General features: G+C 39.8%; 1 protein-coding gene across 12 annotated transcripts in view; it reads right to left on the bottom strand.

Moving 5' to 3' along the window:
• The window catches only part of tns1b (tensin 1b), a 217,433-nt gene that overhangs the window by 75,636 nt on the left and 123,434 nt on the right, over window positions 1–18,363 (bottom strand). For all 12 annotated transcript variants that reach the window (XM_088082949.1, XM_088082959.1, XM_088082948.1 and 9 more), the window contains one exon: window positions 3,281–3,322. In XM_088082949.1, coding sequence (XP_087939075.1) covers window positions 3,281–3,322 — 42 coding nt within the window. The remainder of the gene's footprint in view (window positions 1–3,280; window positions 3,323–18,363) is intronic.

The raw sequence follows: 18,363 nt of genomic DNA, 5'->3' as shown, positions 1-18,363 counted from the left end.
GGAAATGTCTGTGCCGAGACATGACAAAGAATGGCGCCATAAGATGAGATGACCCCAGAAAGTGTTACATTTAATACTATACATGAGACTGTATCAACCATCCCAGTGTTGCTCAGAATTCTGTCAATACTGGACAATTTTGCACCCCATAATTTATGTTAGTCCCTGTGCAGTAAGTGGTATCGCCCATATCCAGCACAAAGTAATGACGAAAGCAATCACATGCTGTTCCACTTAACTGGCCCCTTGATGGGCGTACCTACTGAAAGGGTAGTTGGTTGCTGTACTCTCCTTAACCTTAACCCTAACCAACCCCACTCTTCTTGGCTTAACCCAACCAATCCAACCAACAAAGGCAAACAGGTTCCAGCAAATCATTGGGAAAGTTGAGCAGGTTATTCCTTCGTTATCCTAGGATTTGCAAAGTTCTCTCCTGGTCCATATCAAAGTCAACGTTTCACACAGGAAACACCACGGCAGCCTGCTTATAAACTTTTTGTTGTTCAGTCTAAACAAACTACCAAAATCTATTTTTGAAAACATCTGAGGCAAGAAATAGGCAATGTCACAGCTGAATCATTTGACATTTTAGAACTGCATCACCTAGTTTGACAACTTAGTCAAAGCATCATGAGCCAGGTGCATTGCAAAGGATGGACCCATTGGCATAAAATTGATTCTAGTCTACTTTTATGCTGCAAACACCCTGCAAACTTGCCCCAACACTCCTACCACTGCCTGACTCCCTTGTCCGCTTTTCATAGCAAATCAATAGAAAGTGCTTATACCAGACACCCTCCATCATAAGATCTGGTGCGCTGTAAAGGTGTGGAGATTGGGGTGGTGATTGGGTCTAAGTGTAATGAAGGAGAACAGAGATCTCCTCCTTTCACAGAACCCCCCCACTAACATTTCATTAACCATGTACAATATTTGCCTCAGGTTATCCAAGTGTTTTAGTTGCCTAACCTTACCCATATCTTCCTGAACCTGAATCATACCACAGCTGCCATACTGTTGGGAGCATTTTATTGGATGCTATCAACTAATATTATCCGATATTGACATATTTGTCCGGCGTTAGCATTTATATCATTTTGTGTGAACGGAATTTAAAAATGTCTGTCTGACAAGGGTTCAAGAGTTTCCAAATTCTGTTTATTGATGAAATTATGAACCTTTAGCACTTTGTAGCTGCCCTCAACCTTTAACCTTCCTGCACGTGCTTGTATGTGCACCCAAGAGGCACAAATTGAAAACTTTGCATCACGTTACACTAGCTCTGACAAATCCTCCGGCTCACACATCAGCAGCTAATCATACAGTGCGATGCCCTCTGTATCTGATGTGCCTTTGAAAACAGTGGAGGAAAAAGCTCTAATGGGAGCAGAATCAGCAGTCTGGCTTGATTCCCAGCTCAGAAATCCCTAAATATCTTGTTTTAACACAGTGAGTTGAGCTCCAGTAAGATAATATGATTAGTCAGTCATCATCTGGTGCAAAAAGCTGCTACTTTGTGTTTGATGTGAACATTGTCGAGGCAGACCTCCCACTTGCCTCCCCAATGCCCTGGCCTCACTCCTCATTTCTGTTTACAGATAATGTTACTGAGTGCAGTGACATTTACATAAATTACCTGTTTATTTGGCTTGCCCCAGTTGTGATCATATTTGAGATATGGTGTTTACATGAGCACAGATAAATTGGGTTATTTCTATTCCACAGATAAATTTTAGTTTCTTTCAGAGTACTTTTTTGTATTGTAAGTATTTTTTGGTTCTCATAAATGGCATATGGTGTTTATCTGCTCAAACAAATGAACAGAATACTCCAAAAACCTGATCATGTCTATGTAAATGCACTCTTTATTTTTCCTCAGCAGCAGTTTGTGGAGTTTGAGTTGCAGGGTGGATAATTATAATCAATCCAATAGCAGCTGATCTGATCAAATTGTTGGATGAGAGGAGCAGTTATGGCGGAAAGACTGATAGAAAATTGCAAATCTTTTGACCCAGCAAAGTCAATAGGTTTGTTTCTCTTTCCCTGGATTTGTCTTTCACTGCTCTGTCTGTGCCCAGAGTACGCTCTGGGCTCCAAGAGTGTGGTGTAATGCATCACCAAACAGTATATACTATGTTTTAATGATGCTCCTAATGACAGTTTAGCGCCAAAAATAGAAAATTAAGACGTGGTGGCAGATGTTTTGATCTTGATGGGCTGCAACAGATAGATGCATGTGTGAAAAGCCCGTATTTTTATTGTATTATTATTATCTTATTATTTTACTGCTGTGTATTGCTTTATTATTATTATTATTATTATTAGTAGTAGTAGTAGTAGTAGTAGTAGTAGTAGAAGTAGTAGTAGTATATTGCTGTTACATCATATATTTTCTTATTTTTTTCTTTGTCTCCACCACTCATCCAAAAGCCTACTCCTTACTCTACGCACCAATCAATAAACATATTAGTAAATACATATCAGTACCTTTCAAACGCACATGCACACACACAAACACAAATACAGACACACACACAGACACAGACACAGAGACACAGACACACACAGACACACAGACACACACACACACACACACACACACACTCACACACACACACATTACCCACAAGCACCCGTCTTAATCTAATCTCTACTCCTGGACTCTTATCATATCATCACATACGTCATCATAACTGCCTCGCGTTATTGATGTTCATGTCTGTATGTCATCACCTGAGATTATGAGGTTCTATCTGGCATTTTTGTCAAACTTGAGTTATGGAGATATTCATATATTCTTATTGTGTGACGACTTATTGTAACTGAGACTTTTTATTGAGAAAACAAAAAGGTTCATATGATTTTGCTATTGAATGCAAAAACTTTAAAGCTACAAACTGTATGTCACTAATTTTTGTCACTTTTTTCACCAATAAAGGAAGATAGGGGGATTTTCTTTGGGTGTTGAATTGGATTTGTACTATTCTGAGGCAAGTCTAAGCTGCCAACAGTAAACACATAGTGTCCTGTGGACACTCATATTTCAGAGGACATATTAACTAAAAATTTGTAGACTAATGTATCAAATATACACCCGAGGATCTATAAAGCATTTTATTAGTACAAATTTCTTCTATTTTAAGGTGTATTTTTCTGTATTAGAAGCTGTCATTCATGCCAGCTGGAACTCCTCTGTCCACTCAAAATGAACTTCTCTCCTACAAAAAAATACAGCATTAAAGAGGCACATAAAAAAAATGTCAGTTAAGTTGAAACTCACCATGGTGTCTACATGTTTGAGAGGGAGGTCACTGCTCGGTGCCTGTTCAGAAAAGACAGACAGAGGGGACACAGGGTGAGATCAATACCAGCAACACTTCATATCTCCAAAAACACCACGATGTTATGCTGTGTTGTGTCATGTCACATCATCTCCTCTCGTGCTATGTCCAAGCTACTCAGTGCCATTCTTTGCCCTAATGTGGCCTGGAGCAGAGCGGGGCTCCACCTTGAATGCGTGGGACCATCTATAATCCCTCTGTGCAAATATTTACACAGAGAGACAAGTCTGCTTCCATTAGCCAAGAGCAGAGAGTCCATCCGTGGAACTCTCTTTTTTAATGCCATATACAGCTATGGACAGAGAGCCAGAGAGAGAGCCAGGGGATCAGACCAACAGAGAGGGATGGGGAGAGAGAAAAGGAGGAAGAAAGAGGGAACAGGCATAAAAAAAAACTAGGAGTAGGTGGATATACATTCAGGGTGAAATGGCGGAATAGAGGGAAAGAGATGATGGTAAAGAGAGAGCGTCATGGCAGAGAGCAGAAGAAGAAAACATCAGAGCTACTTATGATGTCATAAGCTTGTGTGGGCCTGGCAAACCGCAGACTACCACACATGCACAGATGTTACTTGCTAAATGAAGCATGAAAAATTCAGTCTAAGCAGTATTGAATGCATCAGTCATATCCATATGGAGCAGAGGGGACAGGAAATGACTAGTGGCACTTTTTATTGTGGCAAAACTTTTTATATTGTATAAAGTCGCTTATATGCTGACTGGCCAGACAGGACAGCTTGAATTTGATCTTTTGTGATCATGAATTGAGGATCACTGTCTCTGTAAATTTTACTGCACTGTAAAATCTGCCAGATTGAAAAGGTAAAAAAAAAAAATCTAGGAAAAATATAAGAAAATATAACTATTCATCTTAATTTATGTTATTTTACATCTCATTTTGAAGTTTACTTTAAATTTAGTTCAATCTACTTAATTTTGTGATGTTGTTGCAACTTAAAAATGATTCGTTCAATTAAATCAATCTTTCTAAGTATTAGCGACTTCAGTAAACCCAGTTTACTGTGGTATATATCTGTATTCTGCTGGTTGCAAACTAGTCAATCATGTATGTATTTTTCCTGGTTAAAAAAACAGAATTTACAGAACACCTAACTACACTGGAAAAAGAGAGTTGTTAACCAACCTAAAATAATTACTTCAATTAGCAATACACACATGAATTAAGTATTTTCAAATTAAGTTATCAAGTTCGATTAACACAACTGTTTGGAAACTGAGTTGAGAAAGTTTAATTCATTTATGTGTTACAGATTGAAGTAATTATTTTAAGTTGGTTAACAATTTCCTTTGGTAAAATTCACCTTGGCATGATTAAGTTAAGTGAGATTAACTTGATTTACTCAAAAGAACAAGTTAATTTCACATTTTTAAGTTGCAACAACCTCACAAAATTAAGTAAATACAGATAAATGTCTAGTTTCTTAACAATTTTAACTGGGAACTATTTTCAGTAGTGGATAGATGCTGATTTCTATGCACAATAAACAAGAACTTAAAGCAGCAGGACAGGCGTGTTCATGTTAACGAATAGGTTATCCAGTGAGACAGTGGGACTCATTAGGCATTTTTGGACCAGAGGAACCCCCCTTTCCATTGTGTACGCACAACAATAACTAGTTGCAATCTGTGACTGTTTTAACTCCTATTTCAGAGAAGGTAATGCCCCAGGACAGGGGGAACCTTGAGTGACCGCATATGTTGATTGGTTAACACATTAACCAATGCAGATTTGCCACTTTTAAAAAACTTGTTAGCTGTGTAAACAACAGACAACACTAAACACAAACAACAGCTCATGATGAAAAAATAGATGAAAACACAGACAAATGGATCAAGAGTGAAGTCTAGGAATTACTTAGCATATATGTAATGGAAGAAATGCAAGGCAATTTGTACTTATCAAAGCAAAAAATACAAATTTGATAGCTTATGTCATTTTGGCATTTCTGTTGGTGGTGTGAATGCAAACAAAAAATCATCCCTTGAAGCATTCAGCTCTCAGAGGGAGCTCCCCAGTGGGACGTTCCTCTCAGGGAGTCCCCGGGCTGTTGGGTCCAAAAACGCCTATTTGTGTGTTTTTAAGTGTTGTTTAGCAACAATGAAGCTTTATGGCACAGAGGAATAAAATACTATACATCAGGCTTTGGATACACAGACAATAGTTGTAAGTCTGATTAATTCATTGTTGGTTTTGGTGTTTTCATGAGATTTTTTGACAATGAGAAAAATAGACCACCATCAGAATTACTTTTTAAAGTGTAGAACACCCAAGAGTCACGCTGTCAAATATTGGAAATGGCACTTTATAGTGGAAGCAGTCACTGGACAGTCCTGCACGTAGGATTGAGCTACGACACAAAGGATGCTCTGAAAGCTTCAGCGGAGTATAAACATTCAATGAAAAGGGTAAATTATAGTCTGGTCGGCAGGCCCCAGAATACAGACTATACGCCCAGAGTAAACCACCAACCAGGGAGAGAGAGGGAGACTCTGAAATCATCCAAACCAGTGACATACCAACTTACAACATTCAAAAAAACCCAAAGAATAAAGGAAATGGTCATTAAATTACCAATAAAAAGCCAAGTCAACAAAGTTTTTACTCAATGTCAGATCATAACTATCTGCTTTCTCTAACAGTAAATGTGACTGTGTGTTGCTGGTGTGCAGCAGACCAGTGGAAGACAGCGTTGCTTCTAGGAATGAAAGAAAAGGAAACACCAGACTGATGTTTGAGCCTCTAAATGCAGACTGCGGATTTGCTCGGAGGTCAAAAATTGCAGCCGCAGGCATTTTCACACAAATAGGCCCCATTGTGTGTACACCCAGAAAAACACACACAGACACAAACAATTCTCACAATGATAGATTCTAACATGTGCGTTTCCGTTTCATACAATTGCAGCCAGATGGCCGGAGTGTGTGTGCACATGTGTGTTGTCACTGGGGCTTGCAGCTTATTGCATGAGAAAGCCTGGGAAGTTGTGTATCAGCAAAATAGTCAACAGAGGAAGTTTGAAGTTTCTCTTTGCCCTCTTCAAAAGAAACATTTTTAAAGGGGAACTGTAGCACGGAGGAGAGTTATGGTATCAAAGACATTTTTTTTTTTTTAATCAAGACATTTCTTGCAAGCCATGCACATTAAATCACTGCCTAATCACAAATTGAAAGCCAGGATTGGAGCTTGGCTTTCAAAGAGTGCATTTCATACACTTCAATGATGAGAATTTGCTGTGTCATTGTGATGTTCAGATTTGAAGTCAAGAGGTCAATCCTCTGGGACTGTGCTCAGAGTCAAGCCAATGAGCACTGTTGACCACGAGCAGACTGCCTGATCAGTGCTTTAAGAAGAGCAGAGACAAAACTGGAGGACGGTACAGTGGATCAAACAGTAGTCCAGAACGGACAAACCAAACAAACCAGGTCAAAACTAACCTCTGGGATGGCCTACAAATAAAACAACAACAAAAAATCACCTCTGCAGCACATTATGTGAATAAAGTTAGAAAAGTTCTGACCTTAATGATGGTATCAAAAATGACACTGGGCAGACAGTAATGCACATCAGAATCCAGAATCATAACAAAAAAAATCACAATCTTGGGAGACAGCATACGTTGTGAAATCTGGATCAAGCAGATGACGACAAGGAGGAATAAGCACTTAGTCAACCTTGCAACATGGTTAATACATGAGCTCAAATTAGGAGAACGACAAAAATCCCTTAATTATGAGATGCATTTAAGATATGTGCACAAAGCGTCTTGTGTCTGAGAAGCTGCTATTTGTGATTCTTTCTTTCTTTCTTTCTTGTCATTACTGTTGTTTTTGTTTTGTACACTTATGCCACAGTGTGTGCTTCAGTTGACAAGGCACACATCTATGTTTTATATAAGTGTATATGTATGTGTGTATATATAAGATAATTTTAAATAAAACATAATAACATATAATAAAATTATAATCCTAATTCTTAAAGAGAGTCATGTTTCCAATGTTTACCCACAATAATGCAGCTCAGTGTCACAATGCATGATTGCACATTTGTTCAATAGCTGAACATCTGACAGTTCCTCACCGTTCAGTTGAATGTATGTGGGACAACAGCAGCCACACAACCCTTTGCAGAGGAGATTGTTGCCGACTCTTCAAATCAAAAACACCAGTACGGTATTTAAACATAATTACAGAAAAAGAGGAAAAAAACTACTGTTCTTTAGCCAAGAGCTTTGCAGCACCTGCACGCAGAGATAAAAATACAAACCTGGCATTTCCAGTGCACTAAATATGTAAGTATCCACTCCATGACTGACAAAACACATACATTTCCCCCAGTGGATATTGTTTGGACAGTAATTCTATTTACTTAAAATGAAAGGATAACACCATCCATTGCAGATGGGTTGGGTTCTCAGACCCCCTGGCACATCCATAGCTCAGAGCCATCCCATCCCCTTCAGCCAAGTCAGCTGAGCATCATATTGCATTTGTTCTCATGAGAGGAGCTAAAAACGGGTGCCGAGCTCCCATGTGGGAGCAAAATAGTAACAGTCATAAAAATAAAAAAAACAGTATGATAACATTTTGCATAAAAGGCAAAGAAGTTAAGTATTTCCTGCTTCATAGCTCATTATATCTGGGAGGTGGTGGAGTTACTGTTGATCAATACTAGTGATAACAAGACAAGGTTAAACCTGGTATATAGACAGACCAATTAAAATGAGATACTACTTTCATACCTCCTAAAAATAATAATAATTAAAATAAAACAACACAGTCAAGATTTGACTGGTTGTTTATTCGGTAATATTATGGATGTTGGGATAAAATCCGATCAGATTGAGAGAAATTGTGCATGTAAACGCATTTAGTACACAATCAAGTGCAGCAGGTGGGTCTGAAAACTGTGATTAATGTTTACTCCAGACAGTCTGGGTGTAACTTGCTGCACATGTTTTCTCTTCCAAATAAAGTCCAGCTAATTTGACGATTTACAACCTGTCTGATTGCTCATGTTCCCTGCCCTGTCTGACTTCCTTTCAGTGATGTCACCGTGTTAACCAGATCAAAGAAATGAAGCAGGTGAGCCAAACAAATAATATCCAAGCCTACAAAAACAAAACCCAAGATGTAATAAATTGGAATTTCCTTTTATTAACCTTTAGGCTGCACATGAGTAGTCCCTTTAAGAACACAATAAACAGCGCAATCACAGATGAGCTATAATTACCTGCTACAGGTCTGAGAGTTTAGGAGCCGTCTGCTTTGTTACTCATGCTCCAGCGTCCTTATAAAAACTGTCACAGATGATGAGACACTGTGGACACAGCCACGTGTCCATGTCTCCTATAAGTACACCATATCAGAGTGTGACTTTAGCCACGGCTCTTTATCTGTGCCAACACCGCTGTGCCATGTGCTTTCTTTCACATGAGCACAGTGGCTCCTTTCACCAGTTTGCTAAATTATAGTCCACACTTTTAGGAAAGCAGAGGTAGCTAGCATGCTGGGAGTTCCCCCCCATGAGTGGCGGGGGATAAACGCAGCCTGAAGAAGCAGGGCCTCTGGGGAAATGACCCAGGGCTAAATATACAGCCGTGCATCTTTAGGAGCTGGAGACACAGCCCATTTAGCCAGGCCCTGCCTGCTCCGTGTGGACAGCAGGGTGGTTAAAGCGCCGCTTTGGGTGTGTGAGTGTGGCGGCGTCACTCGGTGAGACAGCATTGATTGTGAGCGTTGGAACGAGTCAGTGTTTACGTTCAGTCAGCGAGCTGAGCAGGCAATAAGTGATGTTCGTGTGAAACTGAAAGAATGGGAAACCCTTCGGTTATTACTCATAGCTTTACTGTATATGTACATGACTGTGAGGGGAAGCTCTGCTGTTGTTTTCAGAGTGTGTCCTTGTGTGTGTGTGTGTGTGTATGTGTGTGAGAGAGTCAGACTGAGGGCTTCCTTGTGTCTATGTGTGTGTGTGTGTGTGTGTGTGTATGTGTGTGTGAGAGAGTCAGACTGAGGGCTTCCTTGTGTCTGTGTGTGTGTGTGTGTGTGTGTGTGTGTGTGTGTGTGTGTGTGTGTGTGTATGAGAGAGAGAGTCAGACTGAGGGCCAAGTGCCACTCATTTTTTCCTCTCCCTCCGTCTCCCCTGCACAGCCTTGTGCATTTGTAAGACAGTTCTTTGGAAATATACGAAAAACATACACACACATCAGCTGGACTGGCAGTGGCATGGCTATACGCACCAGCTCTCCTATGTTTACACTGCATTTTGGACCTCGGCCCACACTGAGAGCTTAGCCGTCTTAGGCATGCCTCGATGTGCTTGTGTTTCAGCTAAGCCGCGTGAATGATCCCTAAACCTTCATTTCACTTTGATGAGAAATGATGCGGCATTCCTCGCCGGTAAGGACATGAAAAGATGAAAAGCTAAAGGCGCAATTACAAGCCACGTTCACCTTAATCACTGTCAATGGGCCTAATTTGCAGAGAATGAAACACATCCTAAAAACACGGGGAAAAAGTATTTTAAGTATACGTGAGGTGCCAGAGTGCATGAAATAGCATCAAAATAAAGCTTTTTTAACAAAAACAAGGGCCAGTGGAGGATCCCCTGCACCCCCAGCCAGGGGTCTGACCTAAGCCCCTAATGTCCTAAAAGCAACAGTCTTTTAAATGTTCTCAAATCACAGAAACATACTAAAATCCTGGAAAAGTCCTAAAATCCCAGAAATGTCCTAAAATCCTAGAAATGCCCTGATATTAAAAAAACGTGGAATTCCTAGAAAAGTCTTAATATCCTACCAATGTCCTAAAATCCCATAAATGTCCTGAAATACTAGAAACGTGCAAAATTGCTAGAAACATGCTAAAATCCTAGAATTGTGCTAAAATCCTAGAATTGTGCTAAAATCTTAGAAATGTCTGAAAATCCCAGAAATGTCCTAATATCCTACAAATGTCCTAAAATTCTAAAAATGTGCCAAAATCCTAGAAATGTCCTGAAAAAGCATAGAAATCTGCTAAAATCCTAAAAATTTCCTAAAAGCTTAGAAATGCCATAAATTGTACAAAAGCGACAAAATCCTAATGTTCCAAAAACTTGGAAATGACCTAAAATCCTGAAAATGTGCTAAATACTAGAAACATGTGTGGGGCTGCTGCGACTGCGGCAGCAGTTGAGAATGCCTCTTCTACACATGACAGTGTATTCAATTGTAGGAGACTGATTCATGTCCAATGACAATTCCCAAAACAGTGGAGAGAAATTAAGACCTAAACCATGTCTGTTTGGTTCTTCTGAGATGTCACTTAATGCTGCGACTAACTGCTGATCAGTCTAAATTCTGAGTTTGTTTGGATCTACAGAGCAGCAGCTGTCAACATCAGTGAAGGACAGTAAGTGAAACTCAAACAGTGAATCTACTTGAACACACTTCATGCTGATTGTCTTCCTGTCCTGCTATTTTGAATTTCCTCTTTGTGTCAGACACTATCCATCACAGTGGATGGCACAGACTAACAGATGGGACACAGGACCCCTGGAGAGGCTCCCAGCTGACATGTCCAACAGTGCCTTCCAGTGGGAATAAACACAAACTGCAGGCCTGTGACATCATGATGGTTTACCTGAAGCCTCAGTCCTTCACAGTAACTCATCATTCAGACTTTCAGCTATTTTGTCTGTCTAGAAGCTGAATGTAAATTTAAATTCAAAATTGTGCTTTTTTTTCATTGACAGAGCTTGTTGAGCTTCTCTACTTTTCATTGGCTGAAAAACGTATTTGTTTGCCTTCAAAGTAAAAGCGCAGCTGTTTGGCAAGAACCTTAACAAATGTTTTCCCTTCTAGCAGCTGCCTAAAAAAGGCAATGCTGCTTCCAAAGAGCTGAAGCCAGACCAGAGCCAACTCCTGCTTGGTTTGAAAGATGCAAAATGTAATGCTGAAAACATGATGCATTGAGGAATACTTTATTTGCAACATGATCATCAGATCCTCACTGTGTGTTACTGTGGATTTGTGGAGACGCCTGGCATGCCTTCGTAGTGAACGGAGAATCCAAAAAAGGGCAGAAACTCTTCAGAAACTGAAATATATCTGAATATATCAAAACATCTGTTTATAAACTGTCACACAACTTGTGCAGTATAATCCAAGTCTCATATTTATCACTCAGTACCTCCTAAACACATGCATTGTAGCTAAAACATTTAAAACATGTCTGCTCAAGCAGAGCTCAAACACATGCACCTGCTCCGGCATGCTCAGTGCTATTCACAGGCAGAGGTGCTGTATATTGTAACATGTTAGTGAAAATACATGTGTTTGGGAAGCACTGAGCATACGACTGTATAAATGACATTTGGATTACACTGCACTTGCACCGCAAGTTGTGTGAGAGTTTATCAGTGAATAGTTTTGCTGTTGTTAAAGTGGCCCCCTATGATTTCAATTAATGATGAATAGTCAGTTTTTTTGGATTCTCCATTCACCATGCAAGCATGTCGGAAAAACATATTTCCTTTACAAATTCAAGGTAATACACTGTGAGTGATTGATATATAAATGGTAATTTTGTCAATGAAGTATTCCTCTGACACGAGTATTTGTTGTCATTTGCAAAGGCTGCTGGTTCAGTGTAGTTTTTATTGTGAAAAATCCAAACAGTCACGCTTTCTTCTCTCATGCAAAAACATACAATATACATCATACATTATGAGAACAGCCTGCATGCATTTGACCTACAAAAAGTACTGCACCCAAACTCAAACAAATAAGAATACTTTTGTGATTCTGACATATATTACTTTTTTTTTAAATGGCAAATAAATAAGACAAATAACATGAAAAAAATCAAACCGATGTTAAATGTTCTATGTTGTATGTTCTATCTTCCACTGTTATACATTCAAATTTTTGCAAAACTTTTGAAATATATAAGCGAGACAAGATTTGTGAGTTTCTGATAACAATTTCTCTTGAAAACATTCATTTGGAAAACTGCATTTTAAACCTTTGAAGCCTGAGCAAATCAGCTTAATTTCTTTCAAATAAATGGGAAGAAGGCAATGAGTAACTTCAGAAGAAATGTCCCAGAATTGAGCAAGAAACTGAGAGTAAAGTATAATAAAATTGCCTGAAAAAGAAATAAAAATGGGAAAGGAAAAAAAGGAAATTACCTGGGGAAAGGGGGGGAAGCACTTCGAATAATAATAATTTTGTAAATAAATAAATAAAAAATCAATTATGATAATTACAAACACAGTTCTATGGACATTTTTCCCCACGTTTAAAAAAAACCTAAACCTTCTAATTTCTTGCAATTTTGCTGAGCTCATAATTGCCTTTTGTCCATGTTTTTAAAAGAAATTAAATCAATTTGCACAGTGTTCAAAGGTTGAAATACTTTGAAAGACGTGTGAATGCAGCACAAGAAAAGTGATGCCGATCCAGGTTCCAAATAGCTAATATCAATAATACAATATGGTCATATTCATCACCATATGATACCAATTAAAAATTGATAATAATAATATTCACTTGTGGTCCAGTGCCACCACTTCATCAGTCTCAGTAACACGCGAACAAAAGTGCACACACACAAAAATGACAGGAACACACACACAGCTGTTCCTCTCTCATGCTCCGTGCTCCTTCATGTGCTGCGTTCACATAGCCATGTCCCAGAAATGTAAACATGGTGCCGAGAAAGGAGGGGCGATGTGGGCTCGTGTGTATTCGGGGTTAGGGTTCAAGTTGGAGTGTGTATTCCTATTCTCACCCACCCTGGATGTAGGGGGGCTTCTTACATACCAGAGATCCCTTAGGACCGGAGGAGAGGAGAGTGGACAGTCCTCGCTGTGGGAAAAACCTCTGAGCCGTCTATGACCCTAAACCACCTCTGGCTTCTCTGCGTTTCTCACCCCGCCTGTCCCCGCTCCTGCTGATACGGACCTGACCGCTTGTTCTGTTATGTAACCAAAAGCCTTCTGCAACATGTGAGAGAGGAGGAACTCTCTGAGGGCAACTGCCAAGTATTTTTACTCCTTCAGTGTGTGTGTGTGTGTGGACAAGGTCTACTCAGTCACACCTACATGCACACACACACCTACTAAACAGGTCACTTTTTCTCCTCCACTCTTAATATTTCAACTCTCTGTATGTCCCAATATGGTAATAACACAGAAACATCATGAAAATAACCTCCAAAAAATGTGAAAAGGGATTGTGCAAGCCTTATCTCGACTACTGTACTTCATCACTACAATATTTATTTTCTTAGGACTGACTGAACTGCTCATGCATGAGAAACCTGGTGTGTTCTGTACATATGCGATAAATTACTAATTATAATAATAGATATGCATTTTTGCAATGTAGTTAATACCCTGAACTGCACAAAAAGGTTGTATTTCAGCGCCTTTTCACCCTTTGAACCCTGGATCGTCATGTGTTATGTTCAGATACCTTTCATAACCATTTAAACCTTTAAAACTTGAGCAAATCATTTTGATTTCTCTTGAAAACATGTCTAAAAAGGCAACAAGCCACGCAATAGATGACTCGAAAAATGACAGATATTAGGGAAAGCTGACAAGAAAATTGACTGAAAATTAGTCAAAACAAGAGAGAGGAAGAGTTATAGAGAAAAATATGAGAAAATAATGTAATTATTAGTCCAACTTCTTTCAAGCTGTTGCATTGTTTTTTTGTTTTATTATTTGTTTTTTACCATTTTTTCTTTTTTTCTGTGTGCTAATTTTCAGGTGATTTTCTTGTAACTTTTTACTAATTCTTTGCTAATTTTGAGTGATTTCTAGTTAGGTTACCCCCTTTTTTGAAAGAGACTGAGCCAATTTGCTCAGTGTTCAAGGTTTTCAACTGCAAAACAAAAATTATTTGCAAGACTGCCTTCTGAACTGATCTTTCAACATCATATTACATCGCCTTTGCAAATGAGAGACAACGGTCAGAATTTGCAGCCACAAAAGTTCCTTGTCAGCAAAACATGGGTCATTTTGGAGACTTGAACAGGCAACTGAAGATGTTTTTCTGCTGATGATGGTCTCTTTTAGTTTGGCAGAGAGTAAAATTGAAGCTTGGGTGGCACTGAAATACCTCACAGTGAAAAATATCAGCAAGTGCTGTTTATTGAAAAAAGATTGGAAACCACACCAAAATGCAAGAGCTGATGGTCAGACAGAGGAGGATGTTGGCATTTGATAACCAGCACTTAGTAAAGTTGGAAAGCCTGATATAACTAAGTAGGCTGAAGGCCACAGTTTCTTCATAGTGTACTTTCTAACACTGGTAGGAGCACTGTAGAGGGTTAATCACAGTTTATTATGGTGTGTAAAGTAGACCGTAATGCTGATGGGTCATAATGAACAGGATTGTTTTGACTCCCTTGACTGAAACACCTAACTTGTTGGATGATATCTATTAAACTGGAGTTTACAACCAGCGTTTGTGATTTAACAAGGTAAACTGGAAGCTATTTTAAACATACTGTATATTCATAAGTGCATTTGCAATTTACATGTTTGATTAAAAATAACATAAATTACCTTTTTGTGCGTTTCTTTGGAGTGAAATGAATAAAAGTACAACAAGTTTTGCTCAACATGCATATAGGAAGCAGACAGCGGGCTCCCACACAAAAATCCGGGGTCTTTTGGACCCATCCATTCGCCCTCCAGCCCACCCTATAGGGACTTCTCAGCTCCTTATATTACTTTGCTACCAGCAGCATTTCAGACCGACTCCATCCAGCTGCCGCAGAATGTGCCGTCCGGCTGTGTTATAAACTGAAACCACCGGACAATGTATGACACCACCGCGAAAGGTGCCTTTGTTTGTCAGTGTCTCACGCCAAAATCACTGACAAAGTGATGGTATTTCAGAAGTTCAGAATGGAAACGAGCTGGCCACATTTGCTAAATTGGCTAGAAACACCGTGGGTATAAATGGTATAGTTGGCTAGATACCTGGGAGCTAATAGCACCCTCCAAAAATGTATCAAAGTGACTTTCTCACTTTGTTTTAGACATCATCTGACCAGGACTTCATTCCCTAATTCTATCTTTTTTCCGTCTTGGCTAAAGTGGAGGCCTGTAGGGAAAAAATTACATCCAGTCTCTCAAAGAGCAACATTCTGTCTTATGTAATATATACACACTTGACAATGCTGGCTTAGCACAAAGTATTAGACACTAATGCATGACGTCTGCCTCTTCACTGTTAAACATGTTCTTTATGGCCTGTTTCGTACATTCCCAGGGAACTTGTATCATGCAGTATTTTGTTACAGGATGCCTGGTTGCTGCTTGTATACACGGCGTAACACAGGGCACATCGGGGAAATATGTGTGGTTCTAAACACAGCGCTAATTGGACCACATCTAGACCATCTTTGCCCCGCAGTTACTCATTACTCAGCAATGTCCTGGCCCTGTTCCTCCACTACACAACCCCTATAAAAAAAAAAAAAGAAGCTGGATGACGTAGGTGTCTGTGGTTTATGGCTTTCTGAGTCTGTGCGCATATCTGTGCTTGTGGGTGCATGCATTCTTCATGTGTGTTTCTGGGGGGCATGTGCTCAGATGTGCAGTCTACCTCACCAGAATCCCTAATATCTCTCTCCCTCTGCCTCCATCCCCTCATCCAGCCTTTGTGTTTGTGCAGAACGAAAACCTATTCCTGGCAATGCTGGCTCGACATGAGGGCATATCTGAGGAATGCTCCCAGCATGCTTTACAGTACGCCGTGCACGGTCAAAGTGCGGGGGTCTGGTTGGGGGTAGTCACTTCTGTCACCATCGCAGTTGGACGGGATCTTCCAGCTACACATCATCAATTACAATAAGCGGGCTGCCAGTTGGCATCACATTCCCACAGTGGGCTGCGTCCAAAGTCACTCTGGGGACTCTGCTGTTACTAACTGGTGGGTTACTATATTTAAATCAGGACTAAGAGGCTGCTAATTTCATAATTACACTAATTTACCTTGTAAATATATGTGCAGTTAAAGATATATTTCACTGCTGAAAAGATGGTCTTTTCATGAAACTGGGCTGTCTTTGCAGCAGACAAGCACAAATTTAAGATTGGTGCTACAGGAAAATATCAGATTTTCATTTCAGTCGGAATGGAACATTATCATCCGGTAAAAGAGCTTTGTGTTTTTTGAAGCTCGTCCCATCTAAGTGGAATGTCTCGATTCTCCAAAGAAAAAAAGTTTTTTATCAAACATTTTTCCCGGATCAGGTTAATATACGGTCGATGTTGCAATCAGTCTGCACCTGAGTGGGGCAGTAAATCATGTTGGTCTCAGGCCGTGAGCAGAGGAATTCACCAAACATGGGGCTGAGAAGCGCCGACACACACACACACACACACACACACACACACACACACACACACACACACACACACACACACACACACACACACACACACACACACCTCCAGCTGGAGTAGTGCTGCTGGGAATGTTGTAGGCATGCACGCTTGCACGTCCACTCACAAACAGCATCATCCACTTCCTGTCACACAGAGCCACTAGCAGAGGGGTGACACATACTGTGCGCACAAGTAGAATGACTTCTCATCTATCGTATTTAACCCTTTAAAACCTGAGCTGGAACCTGAATTGGCCTGATTTCTACAACATAAGAATCTTGAAAGAAATGAATGACATTTTTTTCTTTTTTGGGGTTAATTTTCTAGTAATAATCTTATTTATATTAAGAAATATATATCTAATTATATAGTCATTTATCTTGTTTTGTTTTTGTTTTTTTTGCATTTCACCTTTTTTCCATGTTTTCAAAAGAAACTAACCATATGCTCAGGTCCTAAGTGCTTTTGAAAAGCATCTGAACACAGTACATAAAAACTGATATCAATCCAAGTTTGAAAGGGTGAATAGAAATTGCACAGCAAGTCCACACCCTAACTCAGCTTCAAGTGCAAAATGCAACCCGTGTTGAATCCGTATCTGTATTATATCTTGAATTTTTCCATGTTCTTGGTGTATTTTAGGCTACCAGACAGCATGAGCACAGTTTTAAAAGGACACCAACAAATGTTTTACACCTCAGCTCATCAGCATTTATGGGAGCAATCAGCACCTCTAATGCTGCCACAAAAGCCTCTGGGGAGACTCCTGTGGGCCAGCCAAGACAAAAGAGATAAAATGGTGAGAGATGCCCTGCAGCTTCTATTTCGTTCAGCCTTTTTTCTATCTATTAAAACAGATAATTGCTGGGGAAGAACAGATTCTATTCTGTGTTTTTGATGACTCACCGCAAACTGAGTCAACTGAGCCAAACAACTTCACTAACAAATATTATCCTGTATACTGGTAGCCCAGTCACCCAGTATTATGGTACATCGGGGTGTTTAGAAATCCTGACAGTATGATTCGCCAAATATAGAGACACTCCTCTTTCTACTTACCTCATACTGGAGAGACTGTGAGGAGGATGTTTTGAATGTAAGGGGCACCACTATAGGTCAGACTGGTGCAACAGGCTGAGCTGACTGCGGGTGGTGGGGATAACCTTACAGGAATGACTGTAAACACCCGACCCTTGTCGTGCCCACAACAGCAAAGAGACCGTAGGGTAGCACAGCACACAAATACTATGTAGTATACCACCATATACTACATAGTGAAATTCCAGAAAGGTATGCAACAAAACTGGCATTTAACAAGTCATAGCTGTTTTTTCAGCTGCATTTTTGGTCTTAAACATGAGTGTTTTGTAGCACCTGTTGCAGTTTTACCGGAATCTTTTAAGGCTCGAAAAGCAGTTGTTTTTTACCGAGACATTGCTGCTTTTCCTGTCAGGGTTGTGCCCCCCCACACAGGGTATTTTAAGCCAAACTAGGATCTTTTCCTAACCACATGTTAACATGTTAATATGATATTGTCACGATACTTACGTCTCAATACAATATGATTGCGATTTTTAATGTTTTTCAATATGCTGAGTACAGTATTGTG

The sequence above is a fragment of the Plectropomus leopardus genome, chromosome 10, assembly GCF_026936395.1.
Source record: "Plectropomus leopardus strain MGB_pleo_1.0 chromosome 10, ASM2693639v1, whole genome shotgun sequence".
NCBI lineage: Eukaryota > Metazoa > Chordata > Actinopteri > Perciformes > Serranidae > Plectropomus > Plectropomus leopardus.
This window is presented reverse-complemented; position numbering and strand designations above follow the sequence as displayed.